Source organism: Haliotis asinina, chromosome 9 (genome assembly GCF_037392515.1).
Source record: "Haliotis asinina isolate JCU_RB_2024 chromosome 9, JCU_Hal_asi_v2, whole genome shotgun sequence".
NCBI lineage: Eukaryota > Metazoa > Mollusca > Gastropoda > Lepetellida > Haliotidae > Haliotis > Haliotis asinina.
Genome location: NC_090288.1, coordinates 31,285,668 through 31,309,658, shown reverse-complemented (window position 1 = coordinate 31,309,658; position 23,991 = coordinate 31,285,668). Strand labels below are relative to the sequence as shown.

Here is a 23,991-nt window from a genome sequence, read left to right as displayed (position 1 = left end):
GTCAGAAAGCAACATTCACGCGATATTGAGACAGATGTATTAAACAATGTTAGCGGTACAATTGTGGTAAGCATGTGTCAACATTTACTCAGAACATGAAGTTTGAACGCTTCTGCATCTTGAGAATCCTCACATTTACAAAATTGTTCAGAACCTGGCAGTAGTGTTTGTTCATTTTTCATATATTTTCAAATGGAAAACATATTTGATCAACTCTGTCAGTCGCGAAAAGCACCACTTAAAGCTCCTGTGAAAAAACATCATGTCAGAAATAGTAAGGCTTCTTCAAAAGATCCCTTACTCTCTGAGCACTTACCTCTTCCCTAACAGAACAGATGTATCGCCAGTGTTGATCACACCAGGATAGGTCTTTCTGTCTACAGGGGTTGAAATTGATTGCGACGGGAAAGATCGTATCTCAATCTTGTTGACAGACAGAGAGCATGGTAAAGGTTTGGGAAATATTGTGTTTATCAGAGCCGACACATGAGAAAGGAAAATGGTATCATTAAAGGGCGTTGATGTGGCATGCTGTTCTCAAATAAACTTATCTTGGTAATGAGGATGATATCTATCTTGGGCTCGTATGTCTGGAACTTAACACTTGTATGTTAGTATTAGGGAGTAATGAATGACCACACACTGACAGCATGTACACCAATGCAAATTAATGTACCAAATATACGATGGGTAATATACGAGACATAATTGTATCTCATTCTGCAGTTGATTTTTTTTATCTTTTGTGAGTTGAAGGTTATATTATGTTCAGTGACGTAGGCTTTTCGGTATTCACACTATCTAGCACTGGTTTGCTTTGCAGAATGTTCATGAAGAACTCGGGTTAGAAATGTTCTACAGTAACTCATGTTTGTCGTAAAAAGGCGACTAACGGGATCGGGTGGTCAGGCTCGCTGACTTGGTTGACACAAGCCATTATAACGCAGTTGTGTAGATCGGTGCTCATGCTGTTATTCATTGAATTGTCTGATCCAGATTAGATTATCTACAGACCGTCGCCATATAGCTGGAATATTTTTGAGTGCGGCGTTAAACAACATTTGAACCAACAAACCAATCAACCATGTAACCAAAGCTGTACAAGCACTTTTTCTAATCAGGCTGCCCTCATGTAGTTTGAATTTCGCTGGCTTTGGCTCAAGTGAATAAGTTGCGAAGTGTCTCGATATTTGTTTCCATGAGCATATATCGATCTAAGTTAATTTGAAATTGTTAACGTATTTCATAACGACGTTCACACGGAGCTCTGATTCCGTAAGAACATTACGTGACGGTGTCAGTGGCGTCATGAAGAACTAGTGACGTCATGAAGAACTAGTGACGTCATGTTCCAGTATTCAGCAGCACCATTCCGTGTCATTTTAACTTCAAACGAGCATTATGTAGATGTACAAGCATACATACTTTCCGCAATTAACAAAATATTTATTTCGTGTGGAGCACAAAGTACCAATGGATTACAAATGCAATAAACAGTAGAAGAGTCATCCTCTTTTGAAAATAACATGTCTTACAAAAAGAGACGTGAGCACTTTCATGGAATGATATCCAGCCAAATTCAAAGTGTTTTGTTTGTTTGAACACTAGTACTCTGTCTTGAGTTCCACCCTTCATTATAGGGGTTGATGTAATCATGTATTACGACATGTTCTTGTTTGCCAGTGTAAATTGGAGTTTCTCACGCGCCACATTTACTTGTGTGTGTTGCTAAACACTGCTCCAGTGCAGCTGTGAGTGCTACTCTTTAATGTGTTTCCCAAGGAATTATACTTAATCTGTATGAGTCTCTCATTCTTGTTTTTGTAGCGTTTCATAAGTATTATCTGATATATAACAAATACGACCTTGTTTTGCCGTAGGTTTCAACACAATGACTGCAAATACATAATGTTGAAAATTTTACTTATGAAAAAGTAAATGTCAAACATGATTTTGTAAGAGCAATGATGAGAGCTGTAACGTGATCCTTGGACTATTTGCCTGGTATATTTATACACGATGTTATAAAGCATACATATAATAATATACGTCACAGAAAGGAATTTAATGTCATTAATCTTTTCATTTTGAGTGAACAATCAGCAAACTCTGCTTGTCGGGAGACTGACAGTATCAGGTGTGAACAAATTGAACTTTATACTTCATGAACAAAACGCAAACTAAATTACGGAAATTAAATTAATTTAAACTAATCAAATTTACCAAAATGTACTCAGCATGACCAGTAGGTTTCAGATCAGTTAGTTTCTTAATTGACATATCAATATCAGTACTTGCTGATGTGTTTGTAGATCTACCTATTGGCAAGAGAATAGGTGCATGAAGAACGTTAACTGCAGAATGCAAAACACAATTACACAATAATCCCCATTATTGTATCATCAAAAACATTCGTGGATGTGTTTTGTAAATTCTACTGATGAATCTGTCGGCATTGGTCTCTCCATGGATATCCATGTAAGAATCCATATTCAGCTGTCAGTGTTTGTCTTTAGAAGAGTCAAACGGGATCAGGTGGTCAGCTTCCGATCTTGGTTGATACGTCATATCCCATGTTCACAGATCATTGTTCATTGCACCATTATACGTCCAGACCTACAGTCGTCATGTCGCCACAATATCACTAAATGCGGTATGAAACAACAGAAAAAACATTAAGGGAACACTGAAGGAATGCACGGAATAATGTTTATTGTCAATATTTCAGATATATATGAAAAGCTTAAGAACGGCGTGCGGCCACACTTCCGGCCAACCTTAGAGGAATATGACTGTCCCTGTGACGAACTTGCTGACGTCATCAAGCGATGCTGGGCGGAAGATCCGGCGGAGCGACCCGACTTTACGGCTCTCAAGTCAATCATTAGAAAACTTAACAAGTAAGTCTCTTTAGCTCGTATTAAGACCGGGACCTTGCAATGGAAAGACAAGTACCAGCAAATCCAGAAAATAACCAGTCTTCATTACGAAATGAAATAGATTCCATTGAAAAGTGTAAGGACGGGTCACTAAAAATCAGAGCTGAAAACAAATTTTCACAAAACACACAGGCCGTTGGTATATTTAAGTTGTCAGACTGCGCGAAGATCCTGGTTAGGATTGGTCTTTAGCAATCCATGCTTGTCGTAAGAAGCGAGTACAGGGATCCGGTGGTAGGGCTCACTGACGTTGGTTGATGGTCATGATTTCAATGACTGGATTGTCTGGTCCAGACTCGATCATTTAAATCTTTCTGGGAGTAGCATTAAGCAACAAAACAACGGCAAGGTAATCCGCCCAACCATATGTGCCTGAAGGCATTGCAGTGCAGTCAAAGGGAGGGAACTCCTTTCGAACAGAATCCGCTCAAACATCATGGATTCAATTAGATGTCTGCTTATTGTTAGTTTATCGTCGATCATGGGCTCAGTTCGTCACAGTAGATGTAGGTTATTTAAAATGTAAAGTATGTGTAGGTATTTTATATTATAAGTTGAGTAGGATGAAACACACAGTCAGTTGGAACAAAGTTCCTAAGCTGTGTTTTCATGTCAGTTGAAATATAAATGTCTAGTTAGTGTGCCCAGTTTCAAGTCTCACCAACCAACATACGAAACAATAAGAATCATATTTTTTTAGAAAGATAGGTTACCATGGTGATATAGACTGACTGAGTGTGACACAATGACATGCTTCTCGTCAGAGCAATCTCACCCAACACTTGCTTCTCGTTGGAGCAAACTTTGTGCCGGTCTGTGTGAATCTCACCCAACACGTGCTTGTTGTGGGAGCAAACTTTGTGTTGTGCCGAATGAATCTCGCCCAAGCACGTGCTTGTCGTAAGAGCAAACTTTGTGCCGGTCTGTGTGAATCTCGCCCAACACGTGCTTCAAGGAGGAATCTTTGTGTCGGCCTGTCTGAATCTCGCCGCAGCACATTCTTGTAGTGGAAGCAAACCTGCTGTCGGACTGTCAGAATCTCCCCCAAGTACGTGCTTGTAGTGGGAGCAAACCTTGTGCCGGCCTGTCTGAATCACTATGTGAGTGCACTGTCATTTTATCCAAATAACATTATGTGAATAGAGACATTATGTTTTTTTAGGGACGGCGACAAGGGGAACATACTTGACAACCTGCTGTCTCGGATGGAACAGTACGCCAACAACTTGGAGGCTCTCGTGTCGGAACGGACAGCTGATTATCTGGAGGAGAAGAAGAGAGCGGAAGATCTTCTCTACTCCATGTTGCCAAAGTAAGTTCAATCAACAAAGTGGAATGTTCCATGTTAAGCAACATACGCCGACATTAATAGTGTCCATAAGAGATCTTTACTCTATGTTGTTATGGACAATGAAGGTGTTTCTCAGTCTGGAAACAGTTCCCCTGTATTCTTTCTTCCGCAGATTAACAGAGGTAACGCAAAGTGGTTCAACCCTTTATGTTGTACTTAGTTTGAGGGCATTTACTTATTTCTGTGAGTCCTCTAGTTATTGTTTTGTGTTAGATTTTCTTAGATTTCTCAATTCTAGTTATAGCATTTTAGAAATATTATTTGAGGATGGGGGAACGTGAGGAACTCTTACCCTCCGTCTACTACTAGGACAAACCAGATAAAAGAACAAACATCTTTGTAAGTCCCTAGCGACATTTGTGGAGGCGTTTAGTACAGTTGTACATCACATCGCATCATTGATGATTTACACCTCACCGTCTCGTTCCATGCATACAAGCCGTAAATCATATTGGCTTTTGCAGCATACCTGCAAGGCAGCTTATACGCTTGCATCCTGAAAGGAAAAATAAGTTTATCGTGGATATCAGATGCTAATGTAACATCTTTCCATGCCATTAGGTAGTGTTTCACATTTCGATTTGATTACATTTTCATAAAAATGAAGAACGTTTGTTTTAAACGTAATAAATCAGCATGTTCAGTACTGGTCGTCGCAACCGAGAATAAACCGCACTATGACGTCACATGTATAGACATAGACTCTAGCGTTACCTCCCGTTTTATCTGTTTGTCCCCAAACAGAAGTCAAATTGAATCTGATTCACCCAGCTCAAATGATAGGAATTTCGTTCGCTGCCAGTTTATTGTGCTGCCTTTCCTCCGTCAGGATCCGCTGATCATGAATCTGAAGTACGAATCTCATTATCTGGGCGGTTATTCTTTTCTCCCAGACGGCACAATCCACATCTTGTCTTGCACGTATAGCTGACACAACATTTATTTTCAAAACTGAGAAGATATCAAAACTCAGATTACACTCTCTGGGAGACATTAAAGCTAAACGTGCTTTCCGGCTATATTGTATTGTTCCACGTATAACAACACGTATCTAACAAGGGTTTTACAATTTATTAAACTGATGACAAAAAGAAAGTATACAGCGATCTTGATATTGGCTAGACACGGTGGCGTGGAACAAACTGAAAGTATTACACTGCTTGGGGTGTATTTGCTGGTATCGTGGTATCTGAATACCATTCAATCTACATGATACCAGAGAACCTGTAATGACCGGACTTCGGATCAGGTCACTTTGACATAATTTGCAACGATTACTCCATCACAATGTTGAAACTCATTCACTCAACACTCGATTGATTTCTTGGTTCCAGGGAAGTTGCTACACAACTTATACGTGGCAAATCTGTCGCGGCTGAGAATTTTGAATCTGTCACAATCTACTTCTCCGACATTTGTGGCTTCACAGCGATGTCTGCAGACAGCACGCCCATGCAGGTCAGTACTCCTCGGCAAGATGAAACATGGCAAACAGACACTCCTCTACTTGCCCAATGGACTCGGAAGTGCCAGTCTTGGTTGATTTGTTAGAATGAGATCGACTACCAGTCCTTCCAAATGGATGACCTTGCACTAAGGATCGTGTTGTTTTCCAAGTTGGAACAGAGAACACTTCTATAGAAATAGATTTGTTCAGATTATTGTTGAAGGGCTGGAGGTGGCTGGATGGGGATATAACAGGCACAGTCGGTGGATAGTAACATGTTTCAGACCATTCTTTTCACGTTTTTCATTAGTTTTCCTTTGTTTGTATGCTGACGGAATGAAATAGAGGAACGGTTCGCACCGATTATACATATTGTGTTTGTTTCAAAGAGTCAAGTTGTTATGCATTTCCACTGATATTCAGTGTACGGTTATGACATTAAAACTTTATTTAACCATTTAATCCAATATGTTTGTATTAATCGATCCTATTAGATTCACATTTTCATTATTTTTTTATTAACGGAACATTTTCCTATGAAAATAACATCGTGTGATCTCTGTCTGTCTGCAGGTGATCGATCTATTGAATGATCTCTACACAACCTTCGATTCCATCATTGAGAACTTTGATGTCTACAAGGTATGCCAAGTGCACTCCGTCTTCAAACTGATAAGACCCGTGAAGGTCCTGGGGTAGAAAAGGCCTTTAGCACCCAATGCTTGCCAATCACCACTGTGCTTGTCGTAAGAGGCGACTAACGGGATCGGGTGGTCAGGCTCGCTGACATGGTTGACACATGTCATCGGTTCCCAATTGCGCAGATCGATGCTTGTGTTGATCACTGGGGTGTCTGGTCCAGACTCGATTATTTACAGACAGCTTGAATATTGCTGAGTGCGGCGTAAAGCTGAACTCACTCACTCACTCACTCACTCAAATTGATAACAGTGGCATAATGCGATACACATTTTGACACATGATTTCTTCAACGTGCGTCGTTGGTGATCAGATCTCTCTCGGAACATCATCTGAACTATGAGTACATCATGCATTGCTGATTATCGCACCGACCATTATGATCATGAACAATAGGATCTATATCCGCAATTGGAGACACATGTTGGAGATATATTTAAGGTTGAGATTCAGTTGAAACATGTATATTTAGTAGGACACGATACATTGACATGATTCAAATTTGTCGGTGAATATAATATTTATAACAGCCATAGGTAAAAATAGCCATTTTGTTTGGAGTAGTGTCCCTTGTCATGTATTCTGGTATACATACGAGTTGTGCCCCGTTGTACATGGATGTTTTGTTACGAGCATAAGTGGGTGTGACCGAGTGAATAAATTTAATATTCATCGTCACATCGGCAATATTTCAGCCATATCGTACCGAGAACGATTAATAATGATAATGTAGATCAATAAACTTAGAAACAAAAACCCTGTTGAAGAACAGTAAAACCAGTAGTATATCAAACATATCCATATAGAACTATTAACTAAATCTAAAATATTTTCACTTGAAATAACAAGATAATATAAAAACAGTGAGTGAGTGAGTGGGTTTAGTTTTACGCCGCAATCTTCCAGCTATATGGAGTCGGTCCACTGGGCATCACTATTACAGTCACATGTATAGCTAAATAAGTTCGATACAGGCGCTACTGGCTTTGTGGTAACTGCAGCTGGTCAAGTCATATTCAGATACTATGCAACTAAAGTAACAATCATTACAGTCCTCTCACAACCCACGTTATACTTTCAGGTGGAGACGATCGGAGATGCGTACATGGTAGTGTCTGGACTTCCGGTTCGGAACGGAAACTTCCACGCCAGAGAGATTGCCCGGATGTCGCTAGCCCTCCTTAATGCTGTGATGTGTTTCAAGATCCGACACAGGCCCAATGACCAACTGAAACTTAGGATAGGAATACATACAGGTACATAAAGAACAAAGACGTCCGAATTAACAAGGTCTCATTATTAGCATTAGTGTCAGGAAGGACATGCTTACCTTTTCCCGAGCATCTGGAATAATCATTGGATTTAAGTGATCCTTTCATATTACTATCGCAGCTATTACGACTAGCAGGTAGTTGGCGCTGATTATTTCTTGGCATTGACGATATATCATACACAGTTATGAGAAGGCCATTGTCCACTTTCAGTCAGCTCTGGACATCACTAACTCAAATGCACTTACGCTATTGATATTCAAGTGGCGAGGCTTAAATATATTTTAATGATGTTCGATTTGAATATGAACAGTATCTGTGTCACTACAAATGTATATATAAAGGCTATATCAGACACTGCAATGATTAGGAATTTATCTACTTTTGCCATGCAATAAACCGGCACTCATTGAGTCTGAAGAAATAATCTGATTTAGACAATGTCCCGGATTGTAGAGCTGATTATAAATGTACAAGCCACGAATGGGACTGGTTTATGCAAGTGTTGACAACTTACCGGATTGGGAGATGCCGGTTGTGACAGCTTCCACTGTGTAATAAGTAACTGTACTATATCGGACTCACCAGAATTACTACACTTTGCACTGTCTAATAAGTTGGAATGTTGGCATGCTGTGATGTACACCGTTAACCTGGATATGGAATCAACCTCACTCACTCACTCACTCACTCTTTACTCATGCAGGTTCCGTGTGTGCGGGCGTGGTCGGTTTGAAAATGCCCCGATATTGTCTGTTTGGGGACACTGTCAACACTTCTTCTAGAATGGAGTCAAATGGACTACGTGAGTAGCGAGAAATAACAGAAACAACATAAATAACAACACAAATAACATGATAACATCAACGAAGCAAATATCATTGCATCACCGAATGTTTAAGAGATTACACACAAGTGTAGATGTTTCCTTGCGTGTTGTATATGTTCAAATATGACCTAAAACAAAGTAGAAACATGTGTTTGTTTAATTTTACGCTTTAGCTACATTGCTGTTATATTTTGCATTGCTGTGATTACATACCATGTATGATAGAGTAGGTATTTATAACAGATACATTTTTATTCCAGCTCTAAGAATACACGTTAGTGATTTCACAAAACAGGTGCTTGATGAGTTCAAGACGTTTGAACTAGAATGTCGAGGTGCAGTAGAAATGAAGGTAAGACAAAAGAATCTTGTCAGAAGCGGACGTCATGTGTTTTGTATGTGAGTGTTTAAGGTTTACAGTCAAGGCATGCGTGGATTCCCATCTTTTGACCCATCTGAACGGGGATTGCTTGGGCATGTCATCCACATTGTTCATAATATCAGTCACTGGTTGTATGACCATTTGATCCCGTTACCATCACTGGTTCTATTTGGGTTTTTAGTGAATGAGTAGGTGAGTGATTATTCGTAAACGTATCAGAAATATTATGGCCATTGGTGATAATCACATTTGTGCTGTTTAAATGTTCGCCTTCTCTTTCTCACTGAACTGGCGTTTGTTTACAGGGCAAAGGTAAAATGACGACTCACTGGCTATTAGGAGAGCGTGAGTCTGCTGACAACACCAGTCCTCTGAGGGCCATTGCATCATGACGTCATTCGTGACGCCATCAATTACGTCATATCAGCTGACAAGCAATCTACGAGTGTTCGTGCTGCAAGTTGTGCATATATAACTGTAAAGGACAAGCGTGAAAGTAAACAAATGAAATGGTTCAACGCCACAGTGTTCATTGTGGACAAGGGTTTGTCATCGTGTATTAGAGAATAGGCTGTATTGTGGAAGTTTCTCAATTCTGCGAAACATTTCAACTTTCATAATTCTTTTTCATTCTGGCCAGAGAAGATCTATAGTAGTTGACGCTCTGTCTCTTAAGTGTGACTTACTCATGACTTACACTAAGTGCTGAGAGGACGTTTCACCATTCCATTACTTGTGTTCACCGAATGACTGAGAGTTGAGAGTGCCTCGTGAGAGAGATCAAGGGAAGAAGTGTATTCATGCTGACTATTTCGGTGGTGCCTACACGCTTGAAATAGACGTTTAAGTGTGGATCTAATCAAACGTAACCATTTGATGGTAGGTATATTCTGCTACTGCATTATAAAGTACTAAATAGGAACGTTGAATGTTACCCGCAGCTTCATGATCTACTGAGTGAGTGAGTGAGTTAATATTTAACGCCACATCGGCAATATCTCAGCCATATCGTGACGAGAATATTCAACAATGAAAAAGATAATATGTACATTATAAAACCCTGTCAGCGAAGGACAGTAAAACAACTAGAATATCAGAAATGGGATTAAAACTAGCGTGGAAAGTTAAAACTAATAGCACTATTCGGACAAGACAATATAAAAACAGGCTATAGATTGCCAACACCTGAAGGTAGATCATGATCTACTGAGATATAAGTAAGGGTCCTGAATCTGGCGTCTCCCATTCACAATGGCGACTACAAGCTCCCAAAGTGGAAAGTTAAAATCGATATCACTGTTTGGGCGATACATTATAAAACACGGGCTATAGATCGCCCACAACAGAAGGTAAATCACCAGAGTAGGGACCATGGGAACTTACAGCACCTTTGCTACCTCCAAGTATAGAGAGCTCTGAACATGAACAATGGCAGTGAGTTACTTGGCTGCAAATTATTGACGTGTAGCAAAAATGTGGAGTAACGTTTTAATTTGATTTCCTTTTGTTCCAGATATGACTGCTTCCATACCTTTGCCATATCAGCGATGATGTTATTTGTCCCAAATCCACAAAATCTGTTGGTGTCTTTCAGCTTCATGTGCATATCTTAGTGCATAGACCACGTGTACATTTTAGCATAGCGTCACTCCTGTCTCCAACAACCGAGACATCAAATGTAAATGTTTGTACATAGATACGTTTATTTCAAACCTGGATCTGTTACTGCTATTTATTGTTAATAACACCACTCACGTCTCATATATGAACATATCATTTTACAAAGATGGTATTTATAATCCATACTTTGACGTATCCCTTAGTGGTTGATATTTACATCTGTTTGTGTCTATTTCGACTATCACTATATTATGTACAACCGACTAACGGGTCATTTACCATGTAGATTTCACGGTACTTAACGCGTGCCTATGACATTTGCTTGAGATCCCTGTGATCGACATTGCTAATAGCATACACATACAAATCCCTGTCTAGCCGGTGTATCGGTTCAAATGTACATATAAATGTATAGTGATTACATTTCGTACAAATTTCGTTCAAAACCACTTTTGAATTAATATTTTTTAATAAATAAACCGCATGACGAGTGTTGTACTCCAGTCAGGGAGTATTGTACTTCTTTGTTGATGATGACAGTTATCAACTCAATATGATGATTTGGTTGACAGCTCAAGTGCATATGTGATAGCCTTCCTGCTGCTGTTTATGGTATTGTCATGAGGTTTTAGATTCTGAAATGGTAGTGTTTTGATTATAGGATATAGTTGATACACATTTCGTGAAGGTATTCGTTTATCGTTAGTCAGGATTATCACATGTTTTATCTTATTTCTTTGTTTATGAATCCTCTTCATACGTATACTTGAAAAATACAATAAATATATATATTTCACAAACATCTTGATTGATTTGTGTCACATAATTAAATGATTTATGAAAATGTTTAAGCTGTACATAATTAAGCAATTGTATTTATTTTGCTTCATGCTCAATGATTATTTATTCAATATTACTGTACATACCTGGATGTGATTTCCTATCGGGTAGATACTGCTTTATAATGAAACTGCTTACTCTGAAAGTGAAATCCATTTCTAGGTCGTCGCTTATGTGCTGTGTGTGTCACTTGTCAATCAAGCATAAGAAGGTGTGGATTTCATGTAGATAGCGCTCGTGCTGTATTGAGGCCCCCGAAGCAGCTAAAATCACTGTTTGCTATCGTGTTTCGATTATATCCACAAAGTAGGCATCTTCGTGATTCAGTGTGTCATATTTCAATTCTGTTATGATTCATATGTTGGAACCATTCGAAACCAAAGCCTCGTTTCAAGCCCGGTTAAAATGGCATTATGCTACAAAGCCGCTTTGTTAGCGAATGGGTCCTTAGTTTTCAGTCTTATGAAAGGGGAATTCAAGACCAATGCCAGTAGATGATGCAAAGATTGCGCAATTGTGGGGATTTCATTCTATTCCAATGTCATGACAGATCCGGTTCTGAAACAGAACCTTCAAAACATATGCATGTTTCCATGGACACACAAAAAGACAATTTCAGATATCGCAAACTGGCCTAATGGTAAAGCAAGGGGGTAGATCGAAACTTCATATGACCAGATGAATATATTCCACTATGACGGAAGTATTACTGTTTAATTTTCATTGTTCTACAGTGATATTCTAAAATCTTAGTTCCTAATATCTGTTACAATTTGACAGTTTTAGAAATATTTATCAAATTAAGAGTTGTCTAAATATTGATCTAAGAAGACTGCATTTGAGTGAACTTCCACGTGTGTAATGTAACTACACAGCAACGGTTCAAGTGAAATTATATATCTTAATGAGCCGTCAACATTTCCATAAATATATATTCCTGATGTCCCTAGGTAAGTGATGTCCCTATGTTATCAGTTGGTCACGAAAAAAGCACAACTTCACAAATGTGTACTTTGTAAGATTTTGTGAAGCATTAAATCTGATACGGTGAAGACATGTAATCTTGCACATCTCGAGTTTAATCGAGTAGATAGTGGAGTTTGTCAAACTTACTAGAATGTCACACTTAACAGAAAGTCTTTTGTCTAAAAACACGACTGTCACAAACACCATAACATACATGTCTGTCGTGCATTATCAGAATGTGTCAAGAAAACTCTACAAACGATATCGGCACCATTTCCAGAAATGATATCTCCTTGATGTATATTGTTATACAGATTTCTATTTTTGTGTCAGAGATTGCATCATGCTATCACAATCTTCACCCAACAACACTCAGTAAATAGTATGGAATCCCCACAGAATGCGACTGTTATTGTTTAGTGTCTTAATCCTACAAGTAGTCCGTGGAAGTATTATAATATAATTCCTGTCAGTTACGCCATGTGTCATACAAGAGACCCTTCGACTCTCTACACTGTGTTTTCTACTGGCAGTGTGAGTGGTATGACTATTGAGCAACGGTTGATTCGTGCAGGCGTAACTGTGAGTTTATTCGTCAAGAGTTTGTAACTGCAATTACTTCTTCTATGCCTTTTTTAAATAAAGACCCTGTCACCAAAACTCCTCACTGGCTGATCACAGATTTCTGTTAAAAAACTGTGAGTTTTTTCGTTGATTAAGAAATTCCGGGTATTCGTTTCACAAAACAATCTTAAAATTACAGCTGTCATTTTCCAGTCTTTAGATGACTGATGCATTTCGTTATTTTAACACTCATCATATATTCAGGTGTTATTTCCTTGCCTCTGCATGCGTTTGTAACAAGTGTCACGGGTGCTGAAGGACTTTTTTACCTTTTCACCTATTAAACGTATATGAATAATACAGTAAACTCGGCGAGTGATTCTTATTACGGAAATGGCCTTGCGCATTCTGTTAGCAAGAAAGCTTGCCATCCTAGCAAAGACCTTGCAGTCACCAACAGATTATGATTCTTAGTTATTGCTGATAGTTCAGGATTTCAGGTACAGCTATAAAACTTTGAGATTACTTCGTAGAACCACCGCACACACTGTTCCTAAACGCTAAACTGAGTGATCGTATTTCGAGCGGAACATTTTACTCCAAATGAAAATGTAAAAAAGTGTTTTTTATCCCTTGTTTTTCTTTGCCGTATGTAGGTCAGGCATACGTTCGTACATGTGTTTGTAAATTCCAACGTTATTGTTTTCGCGTTCAGCGTGTGTAAGAGATGATAAGAAAATGTTATATTTTGCATTTTAGTGCTACATCATATTACCTTCTGACATCATAGAACGGACAAGAACCGCTGATAGTTATGCTCAATTCGGGCTGGTGATAGAGACAGCACAGCCCTAATTTAGTGTTTAACTTTTGATGAAACCACATGAAATACGCAGTGCATGAATGTAAAGAAGGCTGAGGAATCGTTTACTGGGTGGGGAAGTCTAGAGGTTACGATGAAAACCCGAATACGATTTCCCACGTGGGTAAAAGCACATTTCCGATGTCTCCCGATACAGCTGGGATATTCCTAAAACTGGTGCAAAACCGAACTCCTTCACTATTTCCCCAGCTAGTTAACGTGTTTTAGGAGGCGGTTGGGTATCGAAACACAGGCCACGGTTTCAGGGCAGGAGCTTTATCTGCTACACCACCAGTAATTTTATCTGTGATAGCGAGAGTAAACATCTTATCTGGGATTATGGATTAATCCCATAGCACATGTAGCTGTGATGTTTTCATCGACGATTTCATCAGGAGTTGACGACTTCAGCTGGTTCTTACTTTACTGATGATACAATATATCCCGTCGGTTTGTTGAATTTTAATTTGAAATCTGAGTTTGTATGACAAATCATTGAAATGAACGCCCGCTGTTGATTCATTGGATAACATTTCATAAGAAATCCCATTATCCATACTTATTTGTTTACTGTTATTTGGAGGGTTCCGTTCCACAAATCTGTGATAGGTGACTCCCTTACTTTAACATACACTTACACGTACTACTTTTGATGTACGCGTACTACAGTTGATTTGTGGAACGGGACCTGGGTACTCACAGTGATTTTGTGCATTGTGATATTTTCATGTCAAATGTAGTCCTGACGTGTAAAGCTTAATTGTTTAATTATGAACATGACATGTATAATTATTATTTATTGGATGACTATTTGCTTTACCTTGTCTCACATCTTAATCTCATTGTTTTAGACATTGTGTCTGTGATAGTTTTATTAACAAAGAAATCAACTAATGAAGAATAAAGTATTGATGTTTTTCATAATCAGTGTTCTTTCTTAACAAATCGTCAGTGGTATGTAGCACCATGGTCACTTCAACCAAAGGATCGTAAGTTGGAATGCAGACTTGCCTCTCTTGGGTACACCAGGATCCCCTGGTGCTGTGTTTATGTTTGTCAGTGCCATATCACACTTTGCCCAGGAAAGAATTGTCCACTAGACTACATACAAGCCAAGTTTCTGGTCAGGGTCATTTCAGGCTACCCTCTTTCTAGTGAGTGAGTTCAGTTTTACGCCGCACTCAGCAATATTCAAGCTATATGGTGGCCGTCTGTAAATAATCGAGTCTGGACCAGACAATCCAGTGATCAACAACATGAGCATCGATCTGCGCAAATGGGAACCGATGACATGTGTCAACCAAGTCAGACAGTGATCACGTAGGTGGAACTCACAGGCAGTGTCGCCTGCTCGAGACAACTGAGACACTCTCGCGCCAGTTTTGAATGAAAGTAAAGTTTTGTCATATGGCTTGAGTGAGTTGGTAAAACTTTAAGGTCTCACGAGTGAGTTTAGTTTTATTGCACTCAGCAATATTAGTGCTGCATACGAATGGGCCTCCAAAGCTACTACCTGTAACCTCTTGACCGCAAACGCTGCAGGTGTCCCGAGCATTCTTCAGGGAGTAGGCTGACACTCTTTCGGCCTCCAGAGCTGCAGTGATCAGGACCTCCATCTAAGCGGCATACCCACCTTCAGCTACTGCAGCAGCAGCAAGAGTCTCAGCCTTCAGCAGGTGCAGCCAAACGCTCATCCTCCCGCTCATGTTAACCATTAGTTTCTCTTGGGCGTCTTACGCCTAGGAAGCTTGTCGATCTGCCTCCCGCTCATGTTAACCATTAGTTTCTCTTGGGCGTCTTACGCCTAGGAAGCTTGTCGATCTGCCTCCCGCTCATGTTAACCATTAGTTTCTCTTGGGCGTCTTACGCCTAGGAAGCTTGTCGATCTGCCTCCCGCTCATGTTAACCATTAGTTTCTCTTGGGCGTCTTACGCCTAGGAAGCTTGTCGATCTGCCTCCCGCTCATGTTAACCATTAGTTTCTCTTGGGCGTCTTACGCCTAGGAAGCTTGTCGATCTGCCTCCCGCTCATGTTAACCATTAGTTTCTCTTGGGCGTCTTACGCCTAGGAAGCTTGTCGATCTGCCTCCCGCTCATGTTAACCATTAGTTTCTCTTGGGCGTCTTACGCCTAGGAAGCTTGTCGATCTGCCTCCCGCTCATGTTAACCATTAGTTTCTCTTGGGCGTCTTACGCCTAGGAAGCTTGTCGATCTGCCTCCTGCTTCATCTTCTCTAGTTTCTATCGTGAGTAAGTTAATATTTCAAACGAGATCAAGTTAACAATCCATTCTGATGTCACTGATTTTCATAAATTTAACCATGAATTAAAGGAAAATATATTTCACGATTAAAAATACAGGTCGAATAAATATACTTTGAATGATGTAGTCTGATGTACCCTCTCAGTGGAGCAAACATTTTACAGTACTTCAACCCCATTCAACAATCCCCGTTATTGAATAAAAGTCTTCGACCAATCACAGAAATCATATCGTGAGTATATCAAGTGATATATTAACACTAATTATAGGCAAAATGAAAAATAACTGTCAACGAAGGACAGTAAAACAACTCGACTATCGCACATATATATTGTAATACAACTTATGATATTTAAAACAGTTTAACCGTACATGACAAGGCAGTATAGAAACAACTGAAGGCAGGTCACCATGCTAGGGACCATGGGGACTTACAGTACCTTTGCTACATGCATGGACCCTAGCTGGATTTACACTATTTACACCGCTTGCAAGTGTCAGGAATGCTAGTCAAAATTAAGATTGCAAGAATACTACGATTAAAAACTCGGTGGACTTAATTTTACATTGTACCCTCCCAGGAGGACAATAATTTCACAATACTTCAACCCCCTTTGTGGGTACAGTTACTAACGATTCTACTTACTAATCTAAACCACATATCATTAAAATACATCTATCTACAGAACATATTACTAAGAATTCAACAATGAAATCAACGTCCTTTGAAAAACCATCAACTAAAATTATTGAGAATTAACTGTGCTAAAAAGATCCTTATAACCGTTTTACACTAAAATATCTATCCCTTATGACGAAGAATTATGCTAGCTTTGTAAACAGAGTATGGAATAAGAAGTGGTCTCACAGATTTGTTGAGTCTTGGCAGCAAGGTCAGACATTAAGTACACGGATATGTCAACGTGGCATTGTAACCAACAAAGTACGATGTCATACTGGGTAGTAGCAAGATCTTTATATAACTCAATAATTGTTATTAAAAGTGGATGTTTGCAAGAAATGTTATTATAGCCTTAAGGCAGGAAAAAGTATCGGAAAAGAAGTAAAGTTTGTTGATACTTGTCTTTGAGCCGCTAATATGGCGTTTGTTTCTGGGGGAAAAAAAGAGCTGTTATCTGGTATTCAAGAGGAAATGGTCCTGGATCCAATGACACAGTGACACAAGCCACTGCGCCACCAGCCTTGGATCCATCTGTGAATAAGGATTTGTATATATTATCTTTACTTTTTAATTGATGATATTCTTGTTTTTATGGTAATTCATTGGTTTCTGGCTTCTTAAATTATGTTAGAGTTGCCAAGGATGAGAAGAAAGCAAGCGGGAGGAGATATATTGCTCAGCTCAATGCCAGCAGCGGAAATGAATGGTTTAATTCTTAGCCCAAGAGGCGGAACAAGAGAAGACTTTTCTGTACAAGTCCTCGTAAGACACAGTTAAAAGCAGGTTTAGGCTCGTTAGAATATAGTTTTGTAGTATAATGCGAAGATAATTTTATACGGCTTTGTGAAAGAGATGGTTCATCGGCTTCAACATAGAGTCTATCAACAGAAGTTCTAAAAGACCCAAAGACAAAACCTAAGGCCTCGGTGGTGGACAGGATCAACAGGCTGTAGATTGCTTTTACATGCTCCACCATAGACGATGGAGCCATAATCAAGCCTCAAGTGGACAAGTGATCTGTATAGGTATAGGATAGTAGCTTGATCCCCACTTTGAGTTAGATACGACTTTCATTAAATCGAGTGCCTTCAGGCATTTTGTTTTTAGCGATTTGATATGCGGCAAAAATGTTAAATGTGAATCGAAAATTAGACCCAAGAACTTGGCCTCCTAGACAACTTTGATGGGAGGATCATCTGAAAATAGTTCTGGGTCCTTATGCAACTTATATTTTCTACAAAAGTGTAGACAACTAGTTTTTTTATTATAATGAATAGCCAAGGTAGAACCTACGCGGACTTCATACTGTCTGTCATTTAAAAAGTTGGCTATGAATTGAGGCAAATGGCCTCTCAATCCAAGGCCATGTAAATCAGTGGCCTTATATCACCCGCAGATGAGTAAGAATGATAAGCAGTCAAATGACGTAGGTCCAAAGGATCTGTCTGTTTGAGATACGTCTCCTGCAAACAGACTGCTGATGATGTACAATCTTGGACCAATAACAGTAAATCATTGTAATTATTTCTTAATCCTCTACAATTCCACTGTATGATAAAATGTGAACATTTCATTGTCGGGATATTTATTGGGGATCTATCCAGCACTTTCTTGGAGGGCAACAAGGGAACGTTTTCGGACACGTCCATGTCCTCAAGTAATCCGTATTATAAAGTTTCATTTTAATTTCATATCCTTTGGGGATCTGCCACTTTGCTTTTTAGAATAACCAGGCTTAGGTATATTTTTTCCTTTAGGATTTTGTTGTTCAGGAGATAATGACTGAGACTTTGTGTTTGACTGAGATGAGGAATGATCAGAAGCTGGCTCTGATGGACTTTGGGGCATGCCAGTATGTGGCTGAGAAGTCTGTGTGGATAATGCAGGTGAGAAAATCTGTGGAGAATCTGTTTTCATCCGAGTCAAGTTTGTTTGGCAGCCTGAGTGAGTGCGTGTGTTAGGCATTTTAGTGGTTGCCTCAGACTGTGCTCTGGTTTTTGAAGCATAGGTTTATGTTATGTCGGATCTTTCACCATTTGTTGGGCTTCAGAAGAACTAATATTTTGAATGAATGTGAGCTTGTTTATATCCATCTGCAGCTTCCAAACTGGACACTCTTTGGAAAAAGAGGAATGATCTCCTGAACAACTGGTGCATTTCTTACTACTGTCACAATCTTCTGTTTGTGTGTCTTCTCTCCACAGTGAGCACACACAACAGGCAGTGTGCAAGTACTTACACCGTGGAATTCGCAATATATGTTTCCACTTTGATGTGACAGTAACCAGCCTTTATTGATTTAGGAGCAGTTAGGGTGGAAAATGAAAACAAATGGGTGTTCGTTTGTTGTATCTCATTGTTTTTCCAGATAGTGAAATGTTTCACATACAAAACACCCTGTACCTTAATCTCAGAGGCACTATCGGATGAAAATCCGTCTCGGTCTCTCACTATGCCTTTGCTGGTGTTGCGTGTTCGATAAGCAGAGACTGATACAGGAATGCCGACAGAGATTTCATTTCTTTGTTGCCTGTTGTCTTTTACTGCATTTAACAAGTAGAGAACCTGTACTCAAAAGAGTTCAACTTTATTGGAGTCTTGTCAACGGTTTCAATCACTATAAATCATAGCCAATAGTATGTAGATGTGGTTGGTCTTTGGTCGTTAACATCATTTGGTATTTTTAAGTTTGGGGTTTTGTAAGCCACGGTTATTGGTTAGAGGTTCATCATCCGAGCTTCCCAGCCATCATTGAGTATCACAGGGACAATGCTAAAAACAAGTTGATTGCCAACTTGCAGCACCAAGGATACCCGGATGATATACTCGAGCGGAAAAATGTAAAGATTAATAACTGCATCAGATTGGCCCATGAGGCACTGCCTTCTGGGCATACGACTGCAGGCAAAATTACGAGACTGCATTTGAAAGTTGACTGCACTTGGCAAAAACATACATGAAATTATGCATTTGAAATTACAAGTTCAAAATAGTTTGGCCAAGTATGAAAAATCAAGTTAACAGTTTGATTACTTTTGAGCATCACATAGTTGTAGCTCAGGGCTTGGCGTGACCATCCGATTAATAGAACCGGGTCAGTTGTACCACTTGTCGAGATGAAGTAAGGGTCAAAGGGGTGTGCTGAGCAAATGGATTGGGATTACATGCTCCCAGTGCTCTCAACCCCCAGGCTCCCGTCCTCCACCGACACAGGACCACAACCCACAGCAAACGCGTTAGCGGACCAAATATGCTCCCGAGTCCCCGGGTGAAGGACTAATAGCCACGGTTAAAGCGTTTATGCTCCATTTCAAATCCTGCATCTGCACTTCCGGAGACGCTGGCTCAGTCAAACAGCTTTTGAACAGCCACAATGAAATGGAACAAGACAGTCAATCATTTGGTGAAACCGGACACAAGTCATGCAGTTGACTTGAATATTGAGCACTGAAATAAGATATCCAGGCACTCTGACCATACTTGTCGAATGAATTATGCAATTCAAAAAACAATTCTTACATTGCCTGTGAATTTCGATTATCTAAAGGCAATGTGGCAGGGCAGCTAACCTGCCGCAGAGTATTGGAAAACACACCAACACGAATCAAGACACGAATGAGACAGGACGTTGTGAAGTTTGCAGCTTAGTTTCGTAACATTGGCCCGGTGTTCACAGATGATTAGCGTCATCATGAACATTTCGGAAAACTAACAGATCTCGAGAAGCCACTTGTCATGCCTGAGATTCGAGACTGGATTTTGGACAGCTTGGAAGTGTGCTTATGCATTTGCAAAATTTAGTCTCTTTGAGAGTTGTCGTTTAAGATGATTGGTCTGCAAACTGTGAACTGACGTCGACGTCACTGGTTCTGGCTGCTGCCCCCTCAACCACCAGAATCCTTCCCTCACAGTGGCACAACCAAAAGCTTGTTCAGTTACGGCCAGCAATATGGTGCTAAACTTCTGTCCTGGGTACACACAGGGAAGAGGGATTAGGGTTACCCAGCACTCAGCGCTATTTCATTGCTCATGAAATGTCGGTATGGACTTCTTGCAATTATTGAGAAACGTCCGTCGAACTGCTTCACATAGGAAACATCAAATACATGATGATTTATCTTTGTCTCATGATGCATCGTGTCCGACCAAGTGGTATCTTATAAAGACACCGTTGACAGTGCTGTACATGCGAGTCATTAGATTCGAACTTCCTCGATTGGCATTTAGAAATTGGTGTGGTGAATAGGGGGTGAATACTACAGATATACTGCTTCTTCATTAATAATAGTGTAGCTGCTAACACAGTAGGAGACTTGCTTGATAGCAGTAACCAAAACATCTTTTACATTAGCGATAAAGATGTTGCATATCCACAGAACTTCCCCGTTGTTCACCTTTTGGTGTAAAATATTTCTGCTAGATCACTGCAAAAGAATACGAGAGCAGGTAGGCAAGATACTAAAGCTACTATTGAAAAAAGAGATTGCTGTTCTAAGAAAAATGTATATCTTTGCTCCTGTTCGTGACAAGAAAGTTTTATTTTTAAAAAAGGCTCAACAATTGCCCGAGATTTTATGAGAATGTCCATGTGTGATTGTAGTGGGTCCACGGCGTTATATATACTGTGAGCTTTTGACTTGATTGGCGATATCAGTGGCAGATATAAACCTTTTACACCGAATAGAATCGCTCGAGAGAAGTCTATTCATGAGAAGCAGAATGGTGCCTTTTGCTATTGTGGCTGTAGAACCTAAGACAACACTATGTCTTGATTTACCTTTTTTTCGCGGTGCTTTGGGATATGAAAGGTACGCCAAGGAGGTAAACGTAATGGAAGTCAATATATCCGCGGAAGATGCCGTCATAGATATTGGGTGTTGTGGTGGATGCTTTTTTCAGCCTGGATTCGAACACACCTTCAAAATACCTGGACCGCATGATTTGCTAAAGCGGACGTAAAATCTCCAAATGTTATTCCACGGTATTACAATCAGCTCACAATAATACGTTGTTATTCCGCAGACTGATTGTTGTCAGTTTGAGACTGAAACCGGAATCGGGGCGTTGAAATTGCACATTTAATTTTTGTATGCATTTAGGATTTTGAAACTCGTCATGTGGTAGCAAAAGGCGGAAGTAAGGGGTATGTGTTTTGTTTGGGTATGTTTGTGGATTAACATGATATTTTATGTGGACTTGTATGCCCGTGTTGATGAGTAATATCTTGAGGGTTTGAAGTATCGGGTGTTGTTTAGTGGGCTTTGTAATGCAAGGGATGTGGTAGTGTCCAGTGAACGCTGGAGCACCGTATTGTTGGTGGTGTGACGTGTTTGGCTATTTCAGTCTCCGTGCGTGGTGGGCATTTGCCCGTTTTTGTTTTCGTTTTGTTTTGTTTTTGTTTGTTTTTTTCTTCTTTCTAAGTACAGGGTGGGAATTTCATTTGCGTGACCTGTTTTCAATTTAGTTATCGTCTCTATCATCTATCGCTTTTGATTTCGTTTTAGACGATGGTATGTTTACCCAAAATCCTGGATCCGCCCTTGCTCGTTAATAATGGCTGTTTGTAGCTTTTGTTCATTGTATCCAGTGAATGTTTGTGTGTGTGTGTGGGGGGGGGGGGTTAAAGTGTTTTAGCCATAAAAAGTTGGGGGTTATGTTGGTAAATGAGTTTGGTTTTTTTATGCGTAGAAGTTTATGGCCAGTTGATCTTGTCTCAGTAGTAAGGTGATTTCGCCCGATAGTGATTGCAATGGGATAAGAGGGTCGCTCGCTGTGCGTGAGTTAATTTATGGCTTAGTAAGGCATTGCCTTTAATTTACTGTTTAGAGTGTTGTATCCGTAAACAAGGATAGATACGGGGTAATATTCGTTCCTCCTTCAATCACACTTTTCATATCGCTGAAAGAGCATAGCATTGCATCACTGAAAACATAACAAAAAGTCTTCACAATACATAAGCCTAGTGGTTTATCAAAATTGATATGATTGCAGAATAATATTATTCTATTATTTATACATGTCTACAAAATCACTGTCTACGAAACAGTCTGTGTTACGAAATCACCGCGTCTACGAACTGGTTCAGTCTACGGAAACACCGTCTCCCGCAGAGGTTTTTGCTCCTACGGGACGCAGAACAGTGGTAAGTGTATTAATGTTTAATGTCACATCGGCGATATTTTGGCCATATCGTGACCCACATCAGTGACTAATGGACTACATCCGCGAAATCTGCACTATACATAAAACAACAATTAACTTTACACCGGTAGAAACGGGAAACGGTATTACTGAAAATGAGTAGTACAAGGTAGTTAATATGGCAGCATTTCATAATGACCAGGTCTAACCCGACGCATCCACCCAGAACGCTCTTTCGTGAAAACAAGACCCTGTAGTGTCCTGGGCCATGTGGCAACAATTTCATGTGCCCAATCTCCAGCACGTGTACAGGTTTTGCTGGTGACTGAAAAACAGCATGCTACCAATCTACGTAAGACAAACAGTTTTCATGCCAAACCTTACAAAATGTAATGTTGAATGTGAACGTGCATTTGGCAATCTCCAGGCTGGCCAGTCGACTGCGGATAATTCGCTACCTGACAAGAACGTGGCGCCATATTAATACAGCAATGGGACACGCCCTCTAATGCTGTGTTCTCGTATGTTATGCATGGTTGTCACACAGACAACGCTCCCTTACTTTCGAGAATGCGAGAGACGCACGTACCCGGTATTACGGTATTAAACAAGTACCACCTCAGAAGGCCACGCCCTCTGAAAATATAATAGTAACCCCATCTTGTTTCTGCACATGTCCTCATATCACATTTGCCTAGCAACCATTGTTTTCAGTAGGTCATCGTCGAACAATTGAATGAGATGTCAATGAACAGGTCATTCACACTTGCTTACTTCCGTAAACATATATGAATTAAGTATTAAACTCGCAAGTGTCTTATTTGTTCTGGATACAACCACAGTCCCTCCTGTCATTGCGAGGATTAAAGAATTATTATTGAAAAAAATTAAAATTGAGATAACCCCGGAGTGGAAACGCTTCATATTAACAGTACAATAGTGTAGCGTTTCAAGTCGGGGGTTATCTCAAAATTCGTATATCAAAAAACCCCAAAGTTTAATCCTCACAGTGACACGAGGGCGTAGATTTATATACAAAATTTGTTGTGATAATGATTATTTGATGAGGTAGGGATCGTTTTGTTCTTTTGTTGTGAAAAATGTCACTTTGTGTTCAGCGCACCTGGCGTGATACAA

General features: G+C 39.8%; 1 protein-coding gene across 4 annotated transcripts in view; it reads left to right on the top strand.

Moving 5' to 3' along the window:
• LOC137295684 (atrial natriuretic peptide receptor 1-like) overlaps positions 1–14,660 on the top strand; it is a 415,887-nt gene extending 401,227 nt beyond the window's left edge. For all 4 annotated transcript variants that reach the window (XM_067827161.1, XM_067827162.1, XM_067827163.1 and 1 more), the window contains 9 exons: positions 2,729–2,900; positions 4,102–4,251; positions 5,625–5,748; positions 6,311–6,379; positions 7,518–7,692; positions 8,414–8,512; positions 8,797–8,888; positions 9,224–9,797; positions 10,432–14,660. In XM_067827161.1, coding sequence (XP_067683262.1) covers positions 2,729–2,900; positions 4,102–4,251; positions 5,625–5,748; positions 6,311–6,379; positions 7,518–7,692; positions 8,414–8,512; positions 8,797–8,888; positions 9,224–9,310 — 968 coding nt within the window. In that variant the 3' untranslated portion in view covers positions 9,311–9,797; positions 10,432–14,660. The remainder of the gene's footprint in view (positions 1–2,728; positions 2,901–4,101; positions 4,252–5,624; positions 5,749–6,310; positions 6,380–7,517; positions 7,693–8,413; positions 8,513–8,796; positions 8,889–9,223; positions 9,798–10,431) is intronic.
• The last annotated feature ends 9,331 nt before the right edge of the window (positions 14,661–23,991 follow it).